The sequence below is a fragment of the Bombus pyrosoma genome, linkage group LG13, assembly GCF_014825855.1.
Source record: "Bombus pyrosoma isolate SC7728 linkage group LG13, ASM1482585v1, whole genome shotgun sequence".
Taxonomy (NCBI): Eukaryota; Metazoa; Arthropoda; class Insecta; order Hymenoptera; family Apidae; genus Bombus; species Bombus pyrosoma.
In genome coordinates, this window is record NC_057782.1 from 8,709,799 (window position 1) to 8,735,834 (window position 26,036).

Below are 26,036 nucleotides of genomic sequence, written 5' to 3' on the forward strand. Positions count from 1 at the left end.
TCCGCGAGCGCGCAACAGAACGAACCCAGTGCCAGGATCCGAACGTGGACGAAGGACAGGCGGATCGAAGAAGAAAATCAAAGAAAAAGGGACGCGGAGGAGGACAGAGATTCGAAGCGGAGGAAAGAAAGAAAGGGACAGAGACGAAGAACGGCAGAAGCAGAAGAGAGGCTACGAGATCTGGGCCGTCCTAGAGGGAGTCCCGGCCTACCCAATTGGCTACGCAAGTGTAACGGCAACTTTTACAATGTCAGGATATACACGCCCTCGCACGAGCTTAGGACGTACCTTCTCTTACACCTGCACTCGAATAGTCTTTGCAAGTACGTTCCCGTGTCACCCGTTGCACCAACCTCTGCACCCACTCGCCAGGCTACGCTTCTTCTTCGCCTCTTGTTTCCTTCGCGACCCCTGTCCGTCCTCTTCGCGCGACTTTTTTACCACGCTCGTACTGCCGGTCAAGGACAAGCATCGTATTCGAGCAGATCGGCCGAAAGCCTACCGCTACGGCAGCGAATCGTCGAAACAAATTGACCGATCCTTCCAGAACGAACACACGCGACGTATCCTTCGTGCTATAGAAAGGATATAGCTATATATGATCGATTTATACGAAACTACTCGTACGCGTTACGCAAGACAACTTTTCATTTGCAACCACTTCTCCATCGAATTTATGTTAACAGATTCTGTTTTTCCTACTTTCTTTGTTTTTTTTTTTTTTTTTCACGTGGAAGGAAATGGAAGCGGCTATGGAAGGAAATTAAGGAATGCAAGGATTCGCTTGTGATATTTTTGTCGTCGTTTTTCCCGCCGCCCAGACTCTGGAATTTTATGACATTCGAAGACGTTCAAGCGTTTACAGCATTGCGACAAATTATTGCCTGGTCCTTAATGGGTTAACCTGTTAACCGAGTTTTCCTTTAACTAGAAACTTTTATAATCAGGAATTGAAAGTTAATAAAAGCATAATTTATTTCGAGTATAAACTTTCTACCGTATGGTGATTGCCGCATTTGTAAAAATTAATTTGCCGCTGCAAAACAACTAGTCGTCGAGTTCTGCTCGTACGCCTTGTCTCTTTTTATGTCTTTTCGAGTTTCTGTTTCGGTGATCGAAACCCGAGCATTTTCAAGCTTCGCCAATTTTACGACTATCCTATCATTCCTGCCAAGAGTGCCATTTACTTTCCATTGTACTTTGTCGCCATATCGAAAGTTATCGTTCCGCTAACTTTAAAAAGAAAAATCGCGATGTCAACAACGTACTACGTTTTACGCCGAATTTATACACTTAACGCGTACGACTATCTGCTACGCATAGATTGCCTTTAGTTTGCACGATTATTTCAGTAACAAGTCTCTAGCTAGGCAACACCTATTCGTATTTAGTAGAAATTAAATACTTTTACAGCTTTTATTTTCCAGTTATTTCATTACGATTGCGATCTCTCATTCGCACCGAGTGTCTTTAAACGACCGGCAGTGGGTTTTCTCGAAAATGCGTTGATACGCCTTGCATCGCTGGTCGTCTTGCTTCGTAAAAGGATGTAACACAACACTGGAATTAATAAATTTAGGAAACATTTATGTACATAATAATAACAAGTGGTTGCTTCTAGGTAAAAAAGATATCGATATAGCGCATTATATGCATCTGCGTTTTCTCACGGTTGCTAAACATAGCGGGGAGAAACAGTGGAGGAGAGTAACCTCGGTCGTTGAGCAATACTCGAAACGTATTATAAACGTCTAGACGATCGTCACGCGTAGGATTGGCGAAGAAAGTGCAAACTCCCGCCGCGAAATCGTCGATCAATGCATCTATCGCGCTTTCGATTCGGATTCGCGAAGGAGTGGAAGGGTAATTTGAACAAAAGGTAAAAATTTGTCGGGACGAAGCGAACGCCGAGACGGCGTCGAGGAACGCGTCGCCTCGGTGAATTATAGCGTTGGGAAATCTCGTGTTGCCGGCCCATTCCGGGGGATTGGAATTCCGATAGAACAATATTAATATGGTGGTCGACAAAAGCGCGTCTCGCGGCAACGACATTGACGAAAGAGAGACGGAGGAGGTTAAAATAGGAGGGAAAGAGAGAGGAGACACGTTCTCGGCGTGTGTTTCGGTGGAATGTCGCAGGCGTGACAAGAGGCCGTTAAGAAGAGTCTCGGTCCGATTGGGTAAGCGGATGCGGTCACTCCGGATGATTTAGCGCGACGTCCACCGTCATCTCGTGAAATATGCGCCGGTCCGGCTCGAGGTCATTTAAAAGTCTAATCCGCGGCGGTACGATCGTCGTTATATTCGTCAATAACGGCGGCGATACGTTGCCTGGAGAACTCGCGAACCCAAAGAACGCGCACGGACGTCGTAACCGCCATGATATCCTTCTCGTCTCTGGCGAATCGATCGATGGATATAAATCGCGTACGCGACGATAGCCGTTCGACGATAGGTAGAGTAGAACTAGCAACGAGTTGCAATTTTCAAGGCGAGATTGGCAAAAAACTGAAACTCTTTGGCTCGAGGAAGACGACGAGAGCTAGTTGGCAGAGAAAGGTGCAACAGTCGGATCGAGCGGAGTCGATCACAGAACGAGGCAAGTATTCGCGTTCGTTCACGAAGCTAAAGTCAGACAGGATATAGCGACGTACAGGTTAATATAGCCTCGATCGTTCTGGGATGGGAATGGCGGAGCCAGCGCGGCGATCGTGTACTATCCGAGAGGAGGGAAGCGGATGAGAGCGAGCGAGCACGGGCATTAATTAAAAAGGTTGCGCATTAAAATGATTTGTTTTAATTGGCTGAACGCGCTGAGGTATTTATGGCCTCGCGGTCCTTCGCTCGGTCTGTCGGTCTGCGGCCTCTACAACGAACGTCGACTCGGACTCGACTTCTTCTTCTGCCTCTCCTTCTCTTCCTCCTCCCCGATTCCCCTTCCCCGATGCTTTCTCGGCTCGTTTTCTCTTCGCCTTCCTCGCCTTTCTCGCCTTCCTCGCCTTCCACGTCCTCCACGTCCTCCACGCCTTCCTCGCCTTCCTCACCGACAGTCTTTCCTGCCGTGCCAAGTCCTTCGCGGCCTAGTCCCCTCCGCCCCTGACCTCTTCGATTATCTCGAAATCGGACGATCGTTCATTCCGACTAGCCACGAGAGCTAAAAGCCGATTCTCTTCTGGCGTACAGCAGAACCGAGGGCGATTCATAAATATCGAGCCACGACAAGTGGATCTTTATTACCAGGAATGATTTACGCGCGACTTGGCCGAGCTCTTTCTTCGACTCTGTCACCGACGCGACATATCTACGAGGCTAGCCTGCCCCCATCCTCGAAACTGGCAAGTCGCTTCTTTCCTTCTTTCCGTAATTTAACAACGTTTCCCTTTTCCTCCACTCTCTCTCTCTCTCTCTCTCTCTCTCTCTCTCTCTCTCTCTCTTTCTGTTTTCTCTCTAGCTCTTCCTCTAACGGTACGCCCGGCTCGTTTCGGTTAGACAACGAGATGGTCCTCGGTTTCGTTCAACTACGTACGAGACACGCGAGCTTGGCGAACCGCGAACGAAGAGGGGCGCGCGTGGAAGAGGGAAACTCGCCGCGATATCAAGCGAAGCGGCCGAACGAAGAAACGAACGGTTAAAAGGTAAATACTCGGAGAGCCTACGGCTCGCTGGAGAGTCGAGGCTGCCGCGGTGGGTGGAATCAACGTTTCCAGCGGACGATGGCTAAGGTGGGATCGTGATGGGCCGTGATGGTGGTGTGGCCGTGGAACGATGCCGAAGAGGAGGCAGGACCAAAGTGAACCGAAGGTGATGCATGGCCGACGGTTTCTACGGCGGGGCCGCAGACGAAGAAATAAAGAATAAGAAGAATATCCGCTTCGTCGGGTCCAGAGCCGGCCCCCTGGAGCAAACGCTGTCATAACTCAATCCCACCTTCGTCCGTTCGTACGTCCGTACGTCTGTCCCGTACCGTTGCAGGTTGCACCTGCGTTCGTCTCGCTCTTTCTCCGACTTCTCTGCTTACATCGAGTCCTCTCTTTTCATCTCTATCCGTCTTTCTCGCGGCTCGATCTTGATCATGGCCAAGTATACCCTCTCGATGTAAAGTCATCGGGAGATCTTCTTCCTCGCTCAGGTTAGATTCCATCCGTGATTTTCGTGCCAGCTGTGTGACTTTTTCGTGTTCGCGATGGATCGACCGGTACGTCCCACGGAAGGTACGCGGCACGCACCGTTCGCGTCCAAACACCACAGCGTCGATAAGACGTACGCCAGTTAAGGCGAGATTTCCTACGAGCATCCGCGTTCGGATGCTTTTCGTTGGACGCGACGTCCGAAGATTTCCTATCGGCGTCAGATGCTTCGTCGCGATCGGTTTTTACCGATGTTTCTGCATCCGTGGCAAGTTCAAAGGGAAAAATCTAACGTGCGAGAGTACATGGAATATTCAAAGTAGAGCAGCCGCGGTGATCTTTATTTAGTAGACGAAAGGAATTTCTATTTACGTTCTATTTCTTTCCTTCTATGCGGAAAGATATAGATCCGCGTGAAAGTCGACGATTTAATTCCAACGCATCGAACAGATACGATTCGAAACGATCGCATTCGAGTGGGATCCGCGCGTAACGCGCTCCAAGAGAAAATCTTATCTTCGTGGAGTGGTCGGACGAAATTCAGCATCCCTGGCGCACTGCCGATGCTCGATGCCACGTCTAAATTCCTCCTCTGTTAGACGCGATTCCAGCAAAACAGCTTTTTGCCGAGCGAACGCGTGCGCACGCAGGACCACCGGCGTATCGCAGTTGTCGTCGACTTAACGTCGATTTCGCTTGAAACGAATTCTGTCCGTCCTCGTTTCGTCAGAGTCAGCAGGATCGAGTCCGGGAACCGGTTTAAGAAGTGATTCACGCGTTATTTAAATGGTATAAATTGGTCGATTCCAAGCGGAGATAAAAGCTCGTAAGACGAATCACGGCTTTAATTATAGATTTCTCAAATTTATGTAAACAAGCAGATAAATCCACGAAGGAACACAGATCTCGAGTCTATCGTGCGTGTGTGCGTGTGTGTGTGTGTGTGTGTGTGTGGTTGGGTGGGGGAAGTGATTTGACGGGCCGAGTCGAAAGCCCGAAATAAATCGATCGATCGTGCAGTTTCGATCCTCCGCAACCCTTCGGACGATAAATCTCTCGGAGGAAAGGCCGGTCAAAGCGGGCTCTCGATCGGCGGCGGGCCATCGTTTGGATTTGGCGCGAATGGAAAGCCAAATCGGAACAAACGATCGAACGACCGGAACGTCAGAGGCTCGACCCCGAAAAGCCAGCTTCATTAGCGCGTACGTGACCGCGCGTCAAAATAAGTTCAAATTAACTCGCGAATCCCAATCAAAGGCTGCCCTGCAGGGACAAACAAAACTGGAATTTCGCTTCTGTCGACCGCCAGGGAGTGGTTTGTTAGTCCCGTATTTGGCGCTGATGCTGTAAGTCGGCGAGAATAAAAAAGAAACGACGAGCGAGAGACGAGGAGAGGCGCGACGGAGAGATCAGGCATGCTGAGAGAGGGGGGGGAGGGATAGGTTGGAAGGGTAGAAGGGCAGGAGGGAGGGAGGGAGGGAGGGAGGATGGTAGAAACTGGAAAAGGAAATGGGATAGAGCGAGAGATTCTAGCTGCCGCGTCAGGGAGATTAGGGGATCGTAGGGTTGGTTGTTGCCAGTAGAGCCAACGTGGGCACGGAGCGGAGGGGTGGTTAACGCTTCGCAGCCGAGGCTCAGAATAAACAACAATATTATAACGCGAGCTTAATTGCGCCAGAGGGCTCGGTAACGGGCGCATAAATCGGAGCAGCGAGCGCGCGCGCCCTCCAAACTACCCTCCCCACATCTTCCTCTCTCTTTACCTCCGTCTTCGTCTCTCCGATTCGCCACCCCCTAGAACATGTAGCAGTCTTCCACGAGCCGCTCCCGGAGTAGGATTCATTTACAATAAACATGTCCTCCGCTAATTTCGTCGGTGGAAAAGGAGGAATCTCCGGAACGGAGGAGCGTCTTAACCGTAACGTACGTCGACGTTTCTGCCTTCTCGTTCACCGGAGACGATCATTCGTTAGGGGAAGATCGCGAGTTCTTCGTTATCGAGGATAACCTTACCAGAGATTACGAGCCGAATTTCTACGCGGATATCCGCGTTCTCAGCCATTCGTTACTCTTCCAGCCTTTACGCCAGTCTCGGGCTCGTGGAAAAAATTTTAATTAAATAAAACAACTCGCTGCTCCGCAGAGCGGACCATATTTTTTATTTCGCTTCTGGACTCGCCTTCTTCCCTCGTTACCGCATTACGAGAACGCGTTGAAGCGGCTTTCACGGAGTATTCGTGTTCACCGTACCGCACCGCACCGCATCGTACAGCACCGCACACCGCGCGCGCCAAACTTATCGAGAACAGCGACCGGTGGCGTGCTGCGACGCGATACCGAAAAATTTCCCTCGTTAGATCCAGTTGCGATGCTTGTGGTTTCCCAATGTATTCGCACCTTGGCGCGCCAAGTCAACGCCAATGACGATAAAAGCCAGAAAGAACGCGGAACCAAGCGTCGAATGATTCTTTGCTTCGTTTATCGTACCTATATATTATATATATATATATAATTTATTTATTCTTTTCTTGTGTGTGCGCGTGCGTGCATGTATTTTACGAATGGATAGACGCGCGGAGAAGTTAAAAGACGGCCGGCCAAACGAGCAAACGAACAACAGAAGGACGGAGAAGAAAAAACGGTGGATGGAGGCTCGGGGGGATGCGGCGTTTCGAAAAGAGCTTGTAAAGGGATGGAGAGAAAAAGAGAGACAGAGGGGCGGGTTAGGTCTGGGTTAGCGGCCTGCGGCTATATCTACGCGTCCTCGACCGCAGGCCTGTTTTATTTTATGAATCGCAATATTTCACGCGACAACTGGACTCGCGGGGCGGTCACCGCTAAACTGTCTGCATACGGGGGCCGGCCGTGCTTACCGCGTGCCACCATACCAAACCATACCACACCGCGTACCATCGCTACCGACCACCATTGCCACCACATAGGAACGAAGAAAACCCATGCTTAACGTACGTACGTTCGTATACAGGCGCGTTCTTGCGACACAATGCGCGCACCGGAGAGACACCTCACTAATACATTTCAATGCGACGAATGCGGTGCAACAGCGTCGTCGCATTGTTCCTCAGGGGGGCATGCAGAAATCTTTCCTCCTCTTTCTTTTCTCTCGCGAGGCCAGCCCGAGCCGAGGTCTCCACCGTTTTGCTCTCCGGCAGCGCGGACAATCCCTCGTAGGATTCAGCAGGCCGGATGTTTAAGGGTGCCTACGGGGTGATCCGTAAAGACGACACCGTGCCTCATTAGCAGCGCCAATGGAGGTGAGAGAAAACGATACACTCACGCACACCGTCCAGACAATGGTAGGATAAGAGACGAGAAGGGTTCGCCGCCGATTCTCCATTCTCTTCGCTCTTTTCGGCCCCTCGAAATTTACGATGATCGGAGATTTATGTACCGCTTCAATTCGAACATGCCTCGCGTTCGAATTAACCGTGCGAAGCTTCCTACTCTGTTTTGTCATTATCTCGGATCCAGTAATCCCCCACTTTTTACATTCCCTCTACGATACGACGGCCAATCTATCAGAGTTTCGAATTTCCTCTTTCGTTTCGGATGCAACGATTAAGACGATCGTTCGAACGATCGGTATAACTTTAATCCATTAACCGGAGGCAGAACGGTTAATTCGCTATTCGTTTCGTCAGCGTCTTAGACGCTACGTTCATTCTATTCAGAAATCCCTTGTTTCTTCGTTCTCGTCCCGCTGCGAAACAAACTCCGTCATTTACATACGTAAATTAAACTTAACCGAATTAAAAACAACACGGACCAAATGGACGTGTGTCCTCGATCCACTGGAATTCGTTCCACGATTACAGAAGTCGGCGTAACGATCGAACGGGCTAATACCCGTGAAAAAGAAAACGCGTCGTTTCTGCCCCACGAAACCCAACTACCGTGCGAGAAGCTTTCGTTCGTAAATAGTATCGGGAAAGTGATCCGGTGAAACGTCAACAGGCAGCGAGGTTACGCCAATCTCACCCAGTATGCCTATCTTTACGGCGTTTACCTGACCAGCTACGAAGGAGGTGGACGCGCCATTACTGCTACGGAAGATAAAAGATACGCGCGCGCCACGCCGCGGTCCATATATGTAAATACCTCTGGGGAACTGGCGTACACATCGTCAGGCAGAAACGAGAGGGTTGCCGGTGGGTAGAACGCTGGAAAGGACTGACCAGAGCACGACGAGGAGAAAAGGCCGCGCGGTACGAGAGGCGGAGGGCCCGAGGGTGGAACGAACGAAACGTACGGTCAGTAGCTCGCGTATGTAACATACTATCTTGAATATGCGCATACATCGAGAATTGCCCGCTTATTCTGAGAATTGGTTAGGCGATCGAATGCGCGGGAGCTGCCCGTCTTCTCGTAATTATCTCTCTTCTCTTCTTCCTTCCTTCCTTCCTTCCTTCCTTCCTTCCTTCCTTCCTTCCTTCTTCCCTTCCTTCCTTCCCTCCTTCCCTCCTTCTATCCAACCCTTCCTGCCCGTTCGCCGCACCATTCCTCGCTTTCCTTCTTCCTATTCTTCCTTCTTTTAGTTCTTGCAGCCGCTGCCAGCCTCGTGCTCTTCCATTTTTCGATCTTCTTCTTTTATCTCGTTCCTTACCGGTGTCACGTTCTCGACCGATCCCTCGCAATTTCCTCCGGTATCTCGTAACGAAACACACGTCCAGAACCGAACGAACGACATTGAAAACTTTCGAAATTGAGACCGAGCAAAACGTACGAAACGCTAGCTTCGTATAATCGATGATAACAGTTTGTTGCATCCCCGAGAACCTACCAAGTTTCTAGAACGCCTCTTGCTAGATTGTCTCCGTTTGCTCGGCAAAACGGAGACAGAGTTTGGATTCGACATTGTCGACAACTGACGCGCCACCGACGCTCGTCTTGCCCTCGATTCTTGGCGTAAATGAAGCCGGAGAAAGTCCTAATCAACGTGGCCCGACCGGAAGTTTTAACAACCTGCGGTCGAAAGATGACGCGCGGTTCTAGGTACCCGCTTGCTTTGTGCCTCTGACAGCGGACAATGATCGAGCGGCAAGACACTGTTGCGGAAACTTTCCCGATAGACAAGTCGAATTTACGATGGAACCAGGTCAGTCGGTTAGTCTCGACGTGGAAAAGAATTTTTCACGTTCTTGCAACGAGCACGCCTTATAGAATAGAATGCAATGCATACGTAACGTCAACGTATACGACGAGATAACGCTCGTCGCCAGATGTGTGACAGAGGATAGTCTCTGAAAAAGTAGAGTTACGTTACAGCAGGTCACGGAGAGAAACGAACCATATATTATTCAACGATGTATAAATCCACGAAAATTCTACCCTTTTGTTACAAGCTTTCCGAACAACTCGCTAACTCCGAACCCTATTGACCTACCACACCGTATCAATCGACTCGCTGTACAATTAAAATGGTTCCTTTTCTTCTCGCTTCGCACGACCACGAACAGCTAATCTCTATCGAAATACACGGTCCTTCGATTTTCGTTCGAATCCGAAGATCTTAACCGCGATCGAGAGCGTATCGCGAAAATTCGATCGAGTCTGTATCGAAACGCTATGCGTGGACTGCGGAAAAGATCGCGAGGGATATAGCAGGAACGACTATAGGGGTGCCTAATCCCTGGAAATGGCCGGAATCGTGACATTAAGCGAAACCCTTGTCGTTTCGGGCGGAGACGCGCAGACTTCTGACCGACTATTCGGCACGAAGACACGGCTAGCTTTGAGAAGGTAACGCGTGTACGAGACGGGATAGCACGAGTGGCAAGAACGACGAGGACCAAACGGAAGGAGCGATCAAGGAGGGAGCGAAAAAGGGACGAGGAAATCGAGCCGGGTGAACGAGCGAGCATACGTGTTAACATTTGCTTTATAGCGATCGCTCGGGCAATGGTTTAATACCAGCATCGACGACGCGCCAGAGAAATGTCTGCGGTTCTGTGTGCGGCGATCTTTAGTCGCAGGGAACCTACGAACGCTAACTCTCCTCCACAGTATTCAGATTCGCGTATCACGTGAATCAAAAGTATTCGCGCAGATTTTTCTCTAAGATTCTCTGGAATTCGGTAAAACGTACGGTTCTTTGTCGATTGTTTTTTTTTTTTTTTTTTGTAAAAGCAGGTAAAAGGTATATACATGTCGGGTTATCATTAGAGTCAGGGGCGCATAATGAACCTTCGCGTGAATTGGCCATCGTTGCGATGTACTGGAGACGATATTTACTGATACAAATGTGATTATCACAGAGTGTGACAAGTAATAACAGCGGCAGGATGATCGAGACGTCGATGACAATGAATTTAGGTTCGATAACGAATCATTCAACGTACAAGTAGAACTTATTCGAACGAACTGAATCGCAGTCCAAGTGGAATTACCCTTATATACTCCTCTCCGTACCTCTCGGGTCAATCTTCGTTTTGAAGCAGAGCTATACATATAATTATTCCACGCCTCTGTTAGGCACACGTCCCTCCCGTGATCGTGGATACGTTCAGTGACCCGTTATGTCACTTCGAGCCCAAGCCCACAGTCATAGACCTCGGACACCCGTACTCGGATTAGAATATAAACAACTATTCCTCAATTTTATTATTTAAGTGCAGCTATAATAAAAAGTCTTGACTAAAGTATTGGGGACCTTCCCAAACGTTCCAAAAGGAAGACCCCGATGTCCTTTCATCTCCGACATGTATGTATATATGTAGAGTAACATTTTTCAGTTACTGTTCCAGTTTGAAGACTAAGTGACTTTGAATATCATGATACTACACCTTTAACTGGTAACTGTGACCATTTATCTTGTAAAATAAGATGCAGCAAGTACTTATTACAAGGTATTATTCTATTAATTACTTCATAAATATAAAGACGTTCATGAAAGGATGAGGTAAATCTTAAGATCCGATAGTTATCGAAGTTATTAAAATCATAACTTCATCTGTCTGTTTCATGCGAGTAAAGTCACCGGTAATCGAGCAGCTCAAGATACGCAAAATCGGTATCGCGACACTGTATCTCATGAGAATCGTCGTACAAACGCTCCTATAAGCGGTGCATGTACCATTGATATCTATCATACGCGTATCGCGATACACGTATCTCCGTGCGCAATTAACCTAACTCACGAAGCTCTTTGTAAATGCCTGTTGTACTTCGTTACGTTGGCGTGTTATATTTTTATTAAAATATGGAAGCTGTCCGGTGACATGTGAACGATATTTAAAGAATCTCATTGAATAGCATCGAATGAAACGTCACGCCGCTGCTTATCACGGCACTGATAGTCGCGCAACTCGGACGATGTAAATTTCGAGAGAGAGGCTTTTTAAAATTCACAGAGGAACCTTCGTGAGTCGTTTCAACGACATTATAAGGCTGACTTGACGCAAGATACGCCACTATTCGCGAAACCAGTATAATCTTCCACTTGTAGCGTCGTAAAGCAGCCGAAGATGAGCGAATATCGCTGTAAAACTGAGGGCCAGATTGATGAAACAAGTTTGAAGAAATAATTCTCCCCTTCGACGCAAAACTGATGGAATCGTAACGTTCTAAAATTACAATTACAACGTAAACTATATTATCAATTATGCCAAACTATAATAAAATTGTATGACGATAAGTATAGAAACATAACGCAGACCTATCGAATGTAAGAAAATTTGAAACTGTTCGAGCTGTGCCGCTATCAATGCCAAGAGGCGATATGAGTTTCTATGATTCTTTTCTTCGTTGCATCTTTTTAGATGCTGAAATATTATCCACGCTATATGCAATCGCTATCGATTCTTCAATCCGATTCAAATAGTATCGTTAAATACGTATTGCCATGGTCGAGCTCGAGCATCTGCTAAACGTATCGACGATTCGTCTACGTCGTTCCGGCATTGCCTCCTATCCGTGGTCCTTCGAGTCGCGCGACCTCCGCAGCGTAAATTGGCATTAGCGGGATTGGATTCGATCGCATTTTTAATAGGACCCACGGGGCGTTAATCCGCGCTAGTAATTTCGCTAGTGTAACGAAGCATTAGCGAGTGCAAGTTTCTAGTTACGTAGGTTGGTACTGGTGGACGCGCGCCCCGGTAGGACGCATACTTGCACGGGCCATAATGCAAGCCCATTAAATGCTAGAATGACCCGTGGGCTTACAGGCCACTATGAGATGTTAATACGAACCGGTGGCAGAGAGCGAGCCGAGTTCCTTCTCGCACCACGGTTTACTCTCGTTCCTCCACCCCCACCGCCCCCCTTCTCCCGCTCTGCAGAGTTTTCCGTTCCATCTCCGTACTTTCTTCGGCCACTCGCCTCTCCCTCTCGTCTCTCTCTCTCTCTCTCTCTCTACCCTTGTCCATGGACACGGTCTTTTATTTTATAGTTATGCAGCGAGGACACTTTTACTACGAGAACCCGCGAACGTTTCGTGGTTTCAGCACGCGAGCCCGGCTTTTATTGTCCTGCACTTTTTATCCGCGAGCGCAACACCCTTTACTTAGAACCGGAAGTCGAGCTCATAGCCACGGTGCAGCACGGTGGTCCCTCGTCTCAAAGACGCTGTAATATTTGCGTTACGATAAGCGAGCGTTTTCTTCCACTCTCAACATCGAGTTCCTTAGGGTCATGATTATACTTAACTCGTATTCAAAGGGTTAGGCTTCTTTCGTTCAACGATGCTTTCATTTTATCGATACGTTCGTTCGCTGGTCTCGTTGCCAGCCACAAGGTTTGGTCATTGCGTTACGTTCGTTCGATTAACATTAGTCCGAGCGACTAACGTTATCGGTATTCTTGAAAACGATCCGAGAAAACGACAAAACACTCGTTTAATTAAACTATGCAAGATGGGAACACGTGCCGTAACTTATCGTATATTTCAGCTGGGGTATTCGATCACACGATTATTGCGATTATAAAATTAATATGATCATTACTCGGGACAATATTAATGGAAAGCGTAGCGAATATCAGTTGTACGTGTTCGGAGCCTGATATCTTAGCTATAATAAAATTTGATCCATACTGGCTTCATAACAAGGCGAACATTTACCAGCGGCGATACGAGATCTACGCGGTGTCGCGACTACGTAACGATACATACGATACGAGGGGAAACAGCCTTCTGTATTTCGATTCAGGCTACTTTCGAGTAAGCAGCGATGCCCACTTTTGGGGCGTAGCCTAGAATATTTACGATATTACTCTCGCGTCGATGTTAACGCACTCGCAAAGGTAACTCGACGAAAGATAAATAGCTCGGTGAAAGGTAGCGAAGTACAGAGCGGTTTGCATCGAACGCGGTCACGGTTCGTTCGACGACCTACCGATCTACGATCGATGCGATATAATTGTACCTAACTGGAAATCCCGTGATAAATGCGATCCTTTTGTTAGCCGGATAATGCAGCAAGTTTTCTACGTTAAACCCATTGTTGTCACGATACAACGTTTGCTATACGTCATACGAGCCATCGAGAGCTTTCGTACACGAAGAACGTGCCCGAGCAATTACTTTTACGCGCCATTTTCGAACGATCGTTTAAGATTATTAATCGCACGATAATTTTCATCCGGACAGAGACAGCTTCTTCGAAGCGTGCCGATATTCGCTGTAAATAGTGTGGGACTGAGAATTCGTATGGATAACTGCGTGCGTGATAGTCGACCAGATCTTATTTTCATTTCGACGCAGATGATGGAGATCCGAGCGAATATTTATGCTTCAGATAGCTAGTAAAGAGCTGTTACCGTTTTTACCATTCTAAATGAATATAATATCTCGGTTTTGAGGAACAGAAGGATAAATTATTCGCAACATGACGTCCCAACGTGCATGTAAGTATACTTCCTTTCTCATCGCGTTACGTACAAAAAAAAAAAAAAAATATAACGCTACGTCTAAAAGTTGAAAGTTCCCGGACGATTTATCGTTAAGAAACGTACGGACACGCGTATGCTATATGATCGAGAACTCGCTGTAAAATCCAACATCCTCGCAATCCCGCCGTATTAATTCGAACAGGTCGGATAGGTCAAAGGAGCTTTTTTAAGAAAAGTCGACTTTTAGAAACAACCGGGCATCGATTTAACACACATACATCGGAAGCATAAACTGTTATATCTTCGGGTTCAGTGTAGATAAAATATTTTCGTGCTACCTGACATGACTTGATTTAAGCGAGAGCTACAGATACGCTTTCTCGACTCAACATGGCAGAATAGCGTTAAATAAAACGGCACTTACTTCGTGTAGAAGGCGCTGTTGCACTCGGAACAAACAAAGCTGCGTTTCCGTCCCAAACCTTCCGACCATCCGGACGATGTCGAAGCGGTGCACTCTTTCTGATGGGCGTTTAGGTCGGATCTTCTGGAAAAGGGCACGAGACACTTGGCACAAGGAAACGGACGCTCTCCGGTGTGGCTTCTGATGTGATTCCGTAATGACACTTTCGTGAATGCCTTCTTGCAGATGGGGCAGGAATACTTCGCCAATGATTTGCCAGGGTTCTCGTCTTCGTTATCGTTTCGCACGATCCCGGCGTGAAGAGCTTCGTGGAAGATAAATTCCGCTTGAATGTTGGTCGAGAAGCTACAGCTGTTGCATTTCCATTCGTCTCTCGCGTCCGCTGTTTTCGTTTTATTCGATTCATCGTTTGAGTCATGGCACTTGTTTTCCCTCGTGTGCCTCGTCACGTCTTGCGAGAGGGCAAACAACGTACCGCATTTGGGACATCTGTAAACATCGATCAGGTACATGTACGATGGTTCGCGAAAATATTCCAACGATCGCAGAAATTTTTCATCAACATGTCGCGCGTATTATACGAAACGTCTTGACACTTCGCGTCCTAATTATTAATCCCCGCTAACTTTAGCATATCGTTTCTGTCTACGGTATTGTCAGTTTTAATTAAAGCGTTCCATCCAGAATGTTTTCATTTCTCGAAATACACACGTCAATGAAATATTTCAAGTTCTCCGTGCTCCCTACCCTTTGAGTAATATCATATCGTACAGTTACGGTTTCTAGATAAAACTTTAGTCTCTTTCGACCTCGAAATAAGAGAGATTATTTAATAAGAGAATATTTGAACTAAGGACTCTTGAATGCGTATCATCGCCACTTCGATTCTCTTACCTGTAACAAAGCTCGGGGTGACTATCGAGAAGGTGCGCCTTGTGCTCCGACAAATTCGCCTGCTTCTGCTTGCAATGAGGACACTGTCGAACCGTAGACGTCGACGGGCCTTCGTTGCTTTTCCGAGCCTTCACCATCTCCTTGTGACTGGACGTTCTTCGATGTAATACGGCTTCTCGAGCAGTGGCAAAATTCATCGAGCAGAACGAACAGAAATAAGGCGTTGGCTGGGACGAATCGTTCGTCTCGTGTTTCTCGATCTTCGTGACGTGGGAAGACAACTGGTGACGCTGAAGTGCCACCAACGATCGAAGTATTTGCGGGCACAGATTGCATTTGATTCGCTGTTGATATTCGTCCGTTGCGGTCAAACTCCCTTCGTGGCCAGTTTCCTTGATGTGCAATCGAAGTTGCAAATTATATCGGAATCGACGATCGCAACCGCCGCAGGTCAGAGCTTGCTGACGACCTATCCTGATCGGTACCGAACCATTCATCATGGAAACGACGTCGCGATGACTCGAATCGACCAGATGCGCTTCCATCGTTTCGTTGCCCTCGCACCAAAAGTCGCAAGGAGTGCATCTGTAACTGCCGGCGATCTGGAAACAGAGATCGACGAGACGAGAGATAACCGTCGAGCATTTTTTAAATAAGTAGATACTAGATAGAAATAGACAGAATTTATAGGAAAGCAGTTCCGTTGTACTCGTAAATCGAAATCGCAATGTAGAGAGAATACCTGGTCGAGCGTTTTTGCATGAAGATCGGATCGCCAATGACGCAGGAATGTTTCCTCTGTGTTGCAGTAGAAACGACAAGAGAAACACTGAAAAGGACACTGCCGAACCACATTCGCCATATTTTCTAGTAAAAAGCGACGCGCCCGTGGGCCGCAAGGATTTACACCTGCCACGCGGCAGTGATAATGAGAGAGCAAATGCTTGCCCATTTGCGTTCTTCTCACTCGGGCATGGCACATTTCGCAACAAAGTATTTCCTTTTCTCGTTTTCGCAAACTTTTCTTCGCTTCCTTCGTTTCACCCGCTTGTTTAGTTTTCTGTCAAACAAGCATATCCGTCAGTTCTCTACCTTCGACTAAATTTCCCCAATATGTATTTACATATATGTAGAGTGAAAAAAAGAAGACGTAAGCATATAACTAAACGGGGCAATAATAAAGAAAAAAGGAAAACATAACAAAAAAGAAACTGAAGAAACTGAAAAAAGGAAGAAGGTAAAGGAAGTAGAGAAAGTTGGAAGCGATCGAAGAAGCAACGAGACGAAAGGATAAAGATCGAGATCGTTACTTGATTACGACTCGATGATTTTTTCAGTGCGTGCAAGTTGGCGGCACGCGGCGGGCAAAGAACGCCATCGATTTCTCGGATGCTCCTTCTAGCGTGCAAATCAGAGAGAAGATGCCTGTTGTAGACCAATCGAGAGGCAAGTTTCCTGCCGCAAGGACTGCACCAATATCCTGATTCGATATCCGTTTGTGCGCCCGGTACCCATTTCCCTCGTGTGTGTCCTGGCGATGGTTGTCCGACGTTGCTCTTAGTCTCGTACTCTTCTGGCTTCTACGAGATGCCAGTGGAAATTTTTCAAAACCAGAGCTTTCGCTCGTAACGCTTTGCGGACGCGTATTTTTAATACGCGTAACAGAAGGCTGGGAAAAGTTGATAGCAGAGGGATAGGCGCGACAGTTGCGCGTCTGATAAAACAATTTCGACGATTACGTACCTGCGAGGCGTCCGAGGGTCGCCACTTGCCCCCTGTATAAGTCGGCGGCGGATGTTCTTGATGTTCGTCTTCGGGCTCCACGTCGTCGTCCTGAAGTTGAGACATATTTTGAGGAAGATCGTCCAATTCTGGCTTCCATTTGCCACCGATGTGACCACGCGGTGGACGTTCTCGATCTTCCCCATCGTCAGACTCGAAGTAAGAGTCATCCTCCCCCAAATCTTCCTCCAATATATCGTCCTCCGAATCCTCGTCCTGTTGATATTCGTACTCGTATCTGGTCAGATCCTTGTTTTCGTTGTTCGACACCAGCTCGGCCAATATCGTGTATTCCAGCCACGTTTGATGAGCCTGTTCGATCCTCTGCGATTCTTCCTGTCGTTTTCTATCCGACTGCTTGGATTCCTGAGACGTCATCAGACCTTCCAAGGAATTTTCCGGCTCGGGCTTCACCGAAAATCCACCGCTGTCGATGTTCGTGGCGACGTTGCTCATCGATTGACTTAATTTGTTCCGGTTGCTCGCAACCGTAGGCTTGTTGGACGTGGACGGAACGATATCGGGGAATCCAACGAGCGATGGCATGCAGAGATGGTCGGTCGGGTTTTCCAGCTCCGAAACTCCGGGCAACATATTGTGAAGCTTCTCTTTTACCGTCGATTCGTCCGCGTCCACCTGCGATTTCTGACTCTTTTTCCTTTTGTCGTCCTTCTTGAACTTCCTACTTTCCTCGAGCAAACCGGATGCCTTTCGAGGATTCGACTTGGAGCTGCTCTGTAACTCCAGCGAACTGAAGAATGCGTCCGCGTTCAGTATCTCCGGATAGAAAACGGTGGTCGGCGAAGCGGGCGTCGTGGGTGATACCCGCACGGCTACGTTCTTGTCGTCCGGTGGCCGACATCCGGATTGACGATGTCGCACGTAATTGTCGAGGCCGTGTATCGTCAGATGGCATTTGATGCAGAAGTGAGTGTCGTCGTCGTCCTCGTAACTTTCCATAGGTTATCCGTTTAACCTGAAAATGTACGCTATATGTGCGAAATAACGAAACGAAGTAAACGGGAATATTAAAGACATCGTGGCATTTTCCTTGCCGAAGTCTAGTCGTATAACTAAAGTGAAACGCGAAATAGAAGAGAAAGAAAGAAAGAAAGAAAGAAAGAAAGAAGGCCGTGGGTATCCGTGAAGTAACTTTTTTTTTTCAAAGTTAAGCGAACAGTAGCACAGAAAGGAAGGAAGAGAACGCGTGAACGGGAATGGGAACGGGAATGGGAACGGGAACAGGTACGGGACTGGGAATGGGAACGAGGACGGGAACGATATCGATGGGACAACTGACGGACCGTGTATGGATTACGCGTAAAGGGCAGTGCATCGCGTAAGCGAACCGCACCGGGCAAATTGAAGGTCCGATATTCGCGGAACAGAAGGGAAACAAGTTGACGCTTCGTACGAGCTAGGGGTAGGAAGATCGGTCGATGCCGCTTGGCCGTTATTCGGACGACGACACTTCGCCTCCCAGTCCTGGCCGACCCTCCGCCGCCCTCTGCCTCCCTCTCCCGTCCTCCCCGGCCCGTTACCCACCCCTGCTTACTTCCAACCATCCACCGCCACCCCATTGCTACCTCCCTCCCTCCTCCGCCTCATCCTCTTCCTCCACTTCGTCCTCCTCCCTCGTCCGGACGCCCTCCGCTGCCTCTACCCCCGGCCTTGTTGCGCCCTTTCCGTTTCCCCTTTCCGAAGTCTGCGAACCGGCAGCGACCTCGTGGCTCCGTCTCCCTACACCCTGTCTCCCGTCTTTTCTCGTTCTCTCTCTCTCTCTCTCTCTATCTTTCTCTCAATCTCTCTCTCTCTCTCTTTCTCTCTTTCACTCTTTCTCTCGTCTCCTTCTCGTCTTATTAAACGGAGAAAACTACCAAATGAGATTTCCATCCGGCTCGAAACACGCTTCTCGCGACCTGATCGCTTAACGCGCGGATCTAGGCGGATCGTTTACTTTTGACGTGACTAAAATTCGATTTGTAACGAGATAGCGGAACTCTCGAGTTATAGGGAAAAGCTTGCCTCTTCGATGAACGCCTTTTCTTTTCGCGTCCGCCCTTTGGAACTGGTTGAAAGGAACGCGAGTCGTATCGTTCATTCATCGGAACGATACCACTCGTCGATCGATTATCCTCGATTATTCGACCGCGTGTACCATCGACCCGAAACCTTTTTCTCTGGCATCCGTGACTCTAAAATCTGTAATTATTTGGAAAAGCTTGGACAAGTGGAATTTCCTTTTTCCAAACGTCGTACCTTCGAAAGATCTTACCGCGTATACAGGTGCAAGGAACGTGTGACGCAATCATTCGCCGCGATAGAACAAGCAAAGGCGAACGGAGCAGAGCAAACGCGTGCCAATTAAGTTTAGGATGGCCGTAGCATGTTAAATATTTGTCGAGCAGGGACAACCTCTCGAACAACGATATTAATTGTACGTCGTCGTGGGGAAGAGCGCGTACAATATGGACAAAGATGCGAACGACCCACGACACGGCAGGAGAGGACTAAATCGAGTGGACAGATCCGTCGAGATTTACGAGTGTTTGCCGGAAAAACAAGAAAGCCCGTTAATTGGCTAGCTGGTCGTGGACAGCATCGAGACGTCGATACGTCAATATAATATCCAACTTTGACATATCGCGCCGGAGACTTCGAACCAACCGATGGCCGCGTTAACGTTGATCGACGATCACCGATGACTAATCCCTTATTACCCATCGTGCTATGGGAAAAAGTACAGCGCACCTGCTACCAAGGAAACGCGGCTTTCCGTTCGATTTTCGCACGCGAAAAATAACCAGCCGTCGGTCTGGTTAAAAAGAACGCGAGGCCACTTTGCGATCTAACTGCAGACACGGGCAGGAAGTAGAGCCGCCGAAGGTGGAGGAGGGATGGATACTTGTTGAACGTACGAACTAGACGAATTCCCTCTGTAGCGATGCCATGCGAAGCTAAATTACACGTGCCGCATGCAACGTGAAACCGTACGATACTGCAACGAACAACAACTATGCACGTGTATGTATATGTACGTACGTGTAGTCACAGATTCAGATATATGGAAATCGCGACTTTCGTTTCAACGTTGTTTTCGAACGATGTGTGTCGTAATTATTACGTCGTGGATTCGTTTCGGGAGATGAATCGAACAGAAGCACGGTTTATAAACGGGATACGAGGCGTCCCCGTTCGTCGACGATTCCGATCGGTGTCGCTAATCCGATCGAAATGGTCGAGGGTGTCGTACGTCCCTTCGTTCCTCCATATCAACCGCAATTAACGGTAATCAGCGCACGAACCCTCGCGTACGAATTCGCTCGACGGACCGACTACCCTTCTCGCTCGTCTCTCTTGCCGAAATCGATCTTTAAAATACAGGAGCAAATGCAATTTCAGGATTTCGGCTAAACTTCGCTCTCCGTACTTTGCGCCGTAACGCGGACGGCTTTCGAGTCTATCGAACGAGATCGATTTTTCGTTCGACGTGGTAGCGCGGCGTGGTCGCCTGTGATCTACGACCTGCCTATCTACTTTCGTTCGATCTGTATACGAATACTCTTGGCGATCTTCTAGTTAACGCGCATAATTGACAAGGTGCAAGAACAGGCGAGAACGCGTAAGAATCCGTAACGGAATGGCTAGAGAGGACAGGGAGTGTTGTCGGAGATTTGCGACTCGAAAGGTCCGAAGAGCGTAGTAGGTAGACGAGATAGCCATGGACGAACGTCCGAGATAGGTAGAGCGCAAAGAGGTGGAGGTTGGTCTAGAAGGGAGATGGACCGGAGGTAGACGCAGGGGATGCAAGGTCCGGGGAATATTGAGCCGCTCCGTTAATGTTTATAACGACGTTAGACGTTGGTGTCCCCGGTAGCGCGTGTATAGGTGCCATAGGATAGCTAGGTGGCTTCGCCTACCCTCCAGCGTAGCCTCTGCTTCCTCCCTTCTCACCCTTTACATCCGCGTCTCTCATTCCCTCTTATTATCCTTCGCTCTTGTATCTTCTCCTTCTCCTTCACCGGCTTTCATTCGCTCTTTCTCTTTCTCCGTGTTCATGTGGCCACGGTCTCTATCTCACCCGTTCCCGTTCTTTCTTTCTCTTCGCGTCTGTCGCTCTCTTTCTCAGCGGTGGCACACAGCGGTAGTCGTAACAACGGTAGCAGCAGAGGTAGTGGCAGCGGCAGAGACAGAGGCAGAGGCAGAGACAGAGGCAGAGGCAGAGGCAGAGGCAACGGCAGGACAGGAACTGACATAAGCGCACGAGTGTGTATGTAGAGCACGTACTCGGGGGCTCTCCAGTTCGACGGAGTAGGCGGAGGCGGGTGGATGGGTGGGTGGTTGGGTGGTCGTGGGGACCTCTCGGTCGAGAGTATGGGTTGCGGGTGGTGGACGGGTGGATATAGCGCGGAGGGTGAGTATGTCGGTGGGTCGACGAGGAAGAGGAGAAGGGGAGGGCTGCATCCTAGCAATGGGACGAGGGAGCCTCTGTCTAATCGATGCCGCGGCGGTGCGCGCTCGCCCCGCTGGCTATTACGCACCTTAATGTCCTTTTCCCTCGCCTCCCCCCCGCGCCAACCAACCCCCGGTCTCTACCTCCTCTTCCACCTTCGACGCTGCTATCCCCTCGACCGCTTCGCTGCCTAGCCACCTTCCTCGTCTCGCCAGCCTTTCTTCGTTTCTGCTTCTCTTTCTCGCCACCATCCTCTACGCTCTCTTCCCTTTCTCCTTTCCGCCACCTTTCTCTCCGCGTTTCCCTCTTTCTCCCGCCACCTGGTTCTCTCGAACACCGAGAGGCGGCCATGACACGTGTCAATCTACCGCAGACGCCCGATCGATACCGACGGACCTCGGCTTCTCTCTGCGCTCCTCCACCTCTTTCTTCGCCCTATCGTCGACAACCACCCCATCCTCGTCCACCTAACCACCCCATACCATCCCACCCTCTTCGTCAACCAGCTCGCACGGCCAACTCTCGCCAACCCCCCCCTCCCCTCCTCTTCGCCTGTCCCTCGCGACCCCTTACGACCACGCGCCACACTCCCTATACCGAACCTTCTGCGAATGCTGCCGCTGCTATACACGCTGACGCCAACCCTCGACCCATGACCTGTTCTGCCACCGTCACGGAGAGAATCGCGCTTATTTCGACTACAAAGGAGATTTCGTTTCCGAGACTTTGCCAATCGCAGCCGGCAAACGCCAGCCAACCATTCGACGCCCTGTTCCGTCAACCTTGCCGAAGAGACCTGTCTTTCTTCCATGTAGTCGCGACTCCGTCCCGAGGATCTTCCCAACTTTATCCAACCAGCGATCTCTCTTTCGATTTCATCGAATTCCGATGTCCCTTCTCGCGGATCTCCGTCATCTTTACCCGCCTTACTTTTCACGCTCCTTAAGACGGCCTCGTTCTCCGTTCGATTTCGCGTATCGTCCAGCAGCGCGGAATACGCGCACCGGAGATCTTGGCACGAGCGAATCAGCCGCTTTGCCCGAGATTCGTCAGCCCGCCGTTAATCGTCAACTCTGCTCTTCGTTCGCCATCAGAATCAGTTCGAAACGCTTTGTGCGTACGTTCCATTTATCTACATTTGCTTTAAATCTAAATTGCTCTTGTTTAAATCCTCCAACTATCGTAACACGGTTCGATGGCAAAAACAACGTCGACGATACGCGGTGGGCGATTCACGTCGACTCACGCGACCCGATTACGCGTTTCGCGTAATATACTCTAATAAAAGGAAGGATATTTCGTTGGGAAATGTATATACATGTATTCTCATACGTATTCTCCTGCGTGTGTACGGATTCCGCGAAGTGTCAACACGTCCAATGTACGAGCGACTTTTTTTCCTCGTACGAGAGCCTATATGTTTTCCATATGCGTTATTTGACGATAATAGCTGTAGGATATTGGACGGTAAGGAGCGTGTATTCGTCGGGAACGCGAAACGTTTTCGATAGCCGATAATTCACGAATCGAACCGGAGCCGATTTCGTTACGTTAGCAACGCGTAAAGTTTATCGGGCTCGTAAAATTTCAACGAGCGCGGAAATATGCGAGCACTACGAGGAAAGAACGTTAAAGTACGATCGTATGCGTCTCGTGCCGCGCTTCAGGTTTTGCGGGACGTTGATATTTCGATCGACGATAACGGGCTGATGTATCCTTCGCTAGAAATAATGCATCGCGAAACCGTCAGAGAATGCGCGGACTTTGATCGCCATGAAAAAACGCAGACGCGAGTATAGCGCGAAACATTTGTAATTCGATTGACCGTGGGGGGTTCGTCTGTGATTTCTCCGCGTTAAAACACCAAAGAAATTATTTTCAAACAAGTGGTGCCTGGTCAGCGATCGTCTCGTCTGGCAGTGGATTCTAATCGTCTATTGCCCGAGTTATTTTCGAAACTGCGAGGCTTAACTTCGTTTCGGACAGGTCTTGTTGCGGTATTACCCCTTCGAACAAGACGAATCCTGTCCCTCTGTTCTCATACAATCTCTCTGCCTTTGCCTCCCTTTGACGTGTTTCTCTTTCTTCCGTTCCGTCTATGTGTCCTCTTTTACCCGTTTTATTCCTGTCGGCTGACCTACGCGTGGAAACCGAGCTTTCAGAGAAACCGGAAAGGAACCTTCTACCTTTGTTTTCAGAGGTAATCCGATAAAAGAATAAAACGTCGCGATCATGTTCAAGCGCTATAGGCTACCGTTTGGCGTATTCGTTCACTTAGCTTCCCCCTTCCTTCTTATCGGACGTTTCTAACGACATCATTTTACGAAACGAAATGCGATTAATCGGTACAAGCCACTCGGTTCTCTCAATGGAATAATTCGGCGAGAAAAAGGTACGGAAAGTTGACGCTAACATCGATACGCTATCTTGTACACGTGACTTTTTACAGGCTTCATGAACCGTAGCTTTGATAGTGTACGTGTATCATTAAACTGAACAGTACATTTCACGTATTCATCGTGGTCGCGTGCCGGATCGAAGTCCAGGCGAGGCGAATAGCGAAAGTTCTACTAAATGTGACTTAACTTCGTTTGTAATTGTTAAGAGGGAAAACAGAATTCGAAGGCTCTGTATTGTCAACAAAAATGAAGATGCGCGTGCACCAAATATAGAGAATTGTACCTTTAAATTCTATGTTACAGGAGTCGAATGCGGATCCAATTTTTCATATTACGAGTAACCGTTCCTCTATTTATACGCTCGCCGTGGTAGGTGTCGAGGTTTACGAAAAACGCGTTGCAAAGAACAAAAGGTGTACCAACTGAAAAACAGTTTCTTCAACGTACAATTCAACTACTTTTAGATCAAACTTTGATTCGTTCTAATTTTTAGACCCTGTAACCTTTCGCTTTCCAGAATTTCGACTGTTTTGATTTCGAGTTCGTTGCGCGATCTCTAAACAATTTCGGCAGATTCTCTTCCAGCAAAATCATCGACTTCGCTCTAAAACGAGTTCGCCATCGGCGTTCCATGCACTGTCGATTACAAGTGAATACTTGTTTAGAAAAAAAGCTAGACGATAAAGACAGGAGAAAATTAGTAAATATCGGGTGTGCTAATACTTGTGATCGGCGATGTCAATGTGACGTTTCCAGATGAATTTGGACTTAACTCTATGCAACGAAACGAATGAGTACAGCTACGTATAATTGACGCGTGTTTGGCGGTCAAAACGAAAAATTCCCAACGATTAACGTTCGCGATCGAAGCCTATCGTGTATCGTTAAATGTATCGTGCAATCGTGCGTGATGAACGTTTTGTCCCAATCTACCGTAGTGGCGATCGTGTTAACACCGATTGAGCGATCAGGAGGCGGAAAAGTGGTGCTAATGCGTAAAGCGTATCATTTACTAAATGTATAAACACGGTTCGAGATGTCAGAAACTGTCGGAAGATGGACGATAGTTGGCCACCGTAGATAGTTGGGAAAAGCGGTGTATACGGTGCTTTATTTTACGAGCTGCACTTATTTCGGGTCCCGCGGGGAACTGACTGTACAAAATGAGCAAACGTACACGGTGGACTTGTGCACTGACCCACATTGTCGTTGCATAACGGGACGTCTTTCGAAATATTCGCAAGTTTAGTGCTTTTGGTCTCGTCCACCGACGACAGGAACGCTCGTAAATGGAACCCCCGCAGTCACCGAGAGACACAAACGCAACTGACGCTTACTACGCGCGTGAAAGCATCGTTTCTCCGACTGTCGAATTCACGATCCCTCTTGTTTCAACCGACGAAAATTATCTTAACGATGCTTCGCCGGTTATAATAAATGTTCTCAAATATATATATATATATATATACATAACAATAGAGATTATTATAGCGAAAGAGATGGACACGTCGAACGTGTTTAATCAGTCGGAGAATTTGATTTAACAAGTAACATTTAACAAGTATGTACTATCGATGTAGGAAATTGGTAAAAGTGATATTTGACGGTAATTTCACGATAATCCTTAATTTTAGGACGTTTACGTTGGTAAATATTGGAACAGCTTTACGATAGCGCATCGCGATAAGCTGAAATCTCCTTTAACGTGGATGCTGGAATAAAGAAAAAGATTCGCAACAAAACTACTCGATGGAAACGTCACCTAATAAACGATCTCGTAAACGTCGGACCGCGAATGTCGGCGGCGTTGAATTGGTCTGACGCGCGTAGAAACGACACGATCGCTTCGCAACCCCAGAACAAAAACGGCACCACGATCGTCGAAATAAAATACTTTTTATGACAGTCGCCGCCGCTCCGAATCCCTAACACCATTGGCGTAAAACTCGGGCGTGACAATTGCCACGAATATCCTTGAGCTCCTTGAAGGAATTCTTTTCGATATATAGACGCAGCGCCATCTCAACGATACAAACGTTGGAACAATTGAATCGACCGACCGACGAAGCTTATGAGGCAGCAGAATTTCGAAATTTCATCGGATCCCTTTA

At 48.3% G+C, this 26,036-nt stretch overlaps 1 protein-coding gene across 3 annotated transcripts in view; it reads right to left on the minus strand.

Annotated features, from left to right (window-relative positions):
* Positions 1 to 26,036, minus strand: part of LOC122574498 (zinc finger protein 600) — a 73,351-nt gene that overhangs the window by 13,448 nt on the left and 33,867 nt on the right. For 2 of the 3 annotated variants that reach the window (XM_043742171.1, XM_043742170.1), the window contains exons 2-6: positions 17,035 to 18,049; positions 16,602 to 16,871; positions 16,034 to 16,351; positions 15,292 to 15,893; positions 14,398 to 14,886 (exon numbers count right to left, since the gene is read on the minus strand). In XM_043742171.1, coding sequence (XP_043598106.1) covers positions 14,398 to 14,886; positions 15,292 to 15,893; positions 16,034 to 16,351; positions 16,602 to 16,871; positions 17,035 to 18,033 — 2,678 coding nt within the window. In that variant the 5' untranslated portion in view covers positions 18,034 to 18,049. The remainder of the gene's footprint in view (positions 1 to 14,397; positions 14,887 to 15,291; positions 15,894 to 16,033; positions 16,352 to 16,601; positions 16,872 to 17,034; positions 18,050 to 26,036) is intronic. The other variant, XM_043742172.1, reaches the window with a different exon arrangement.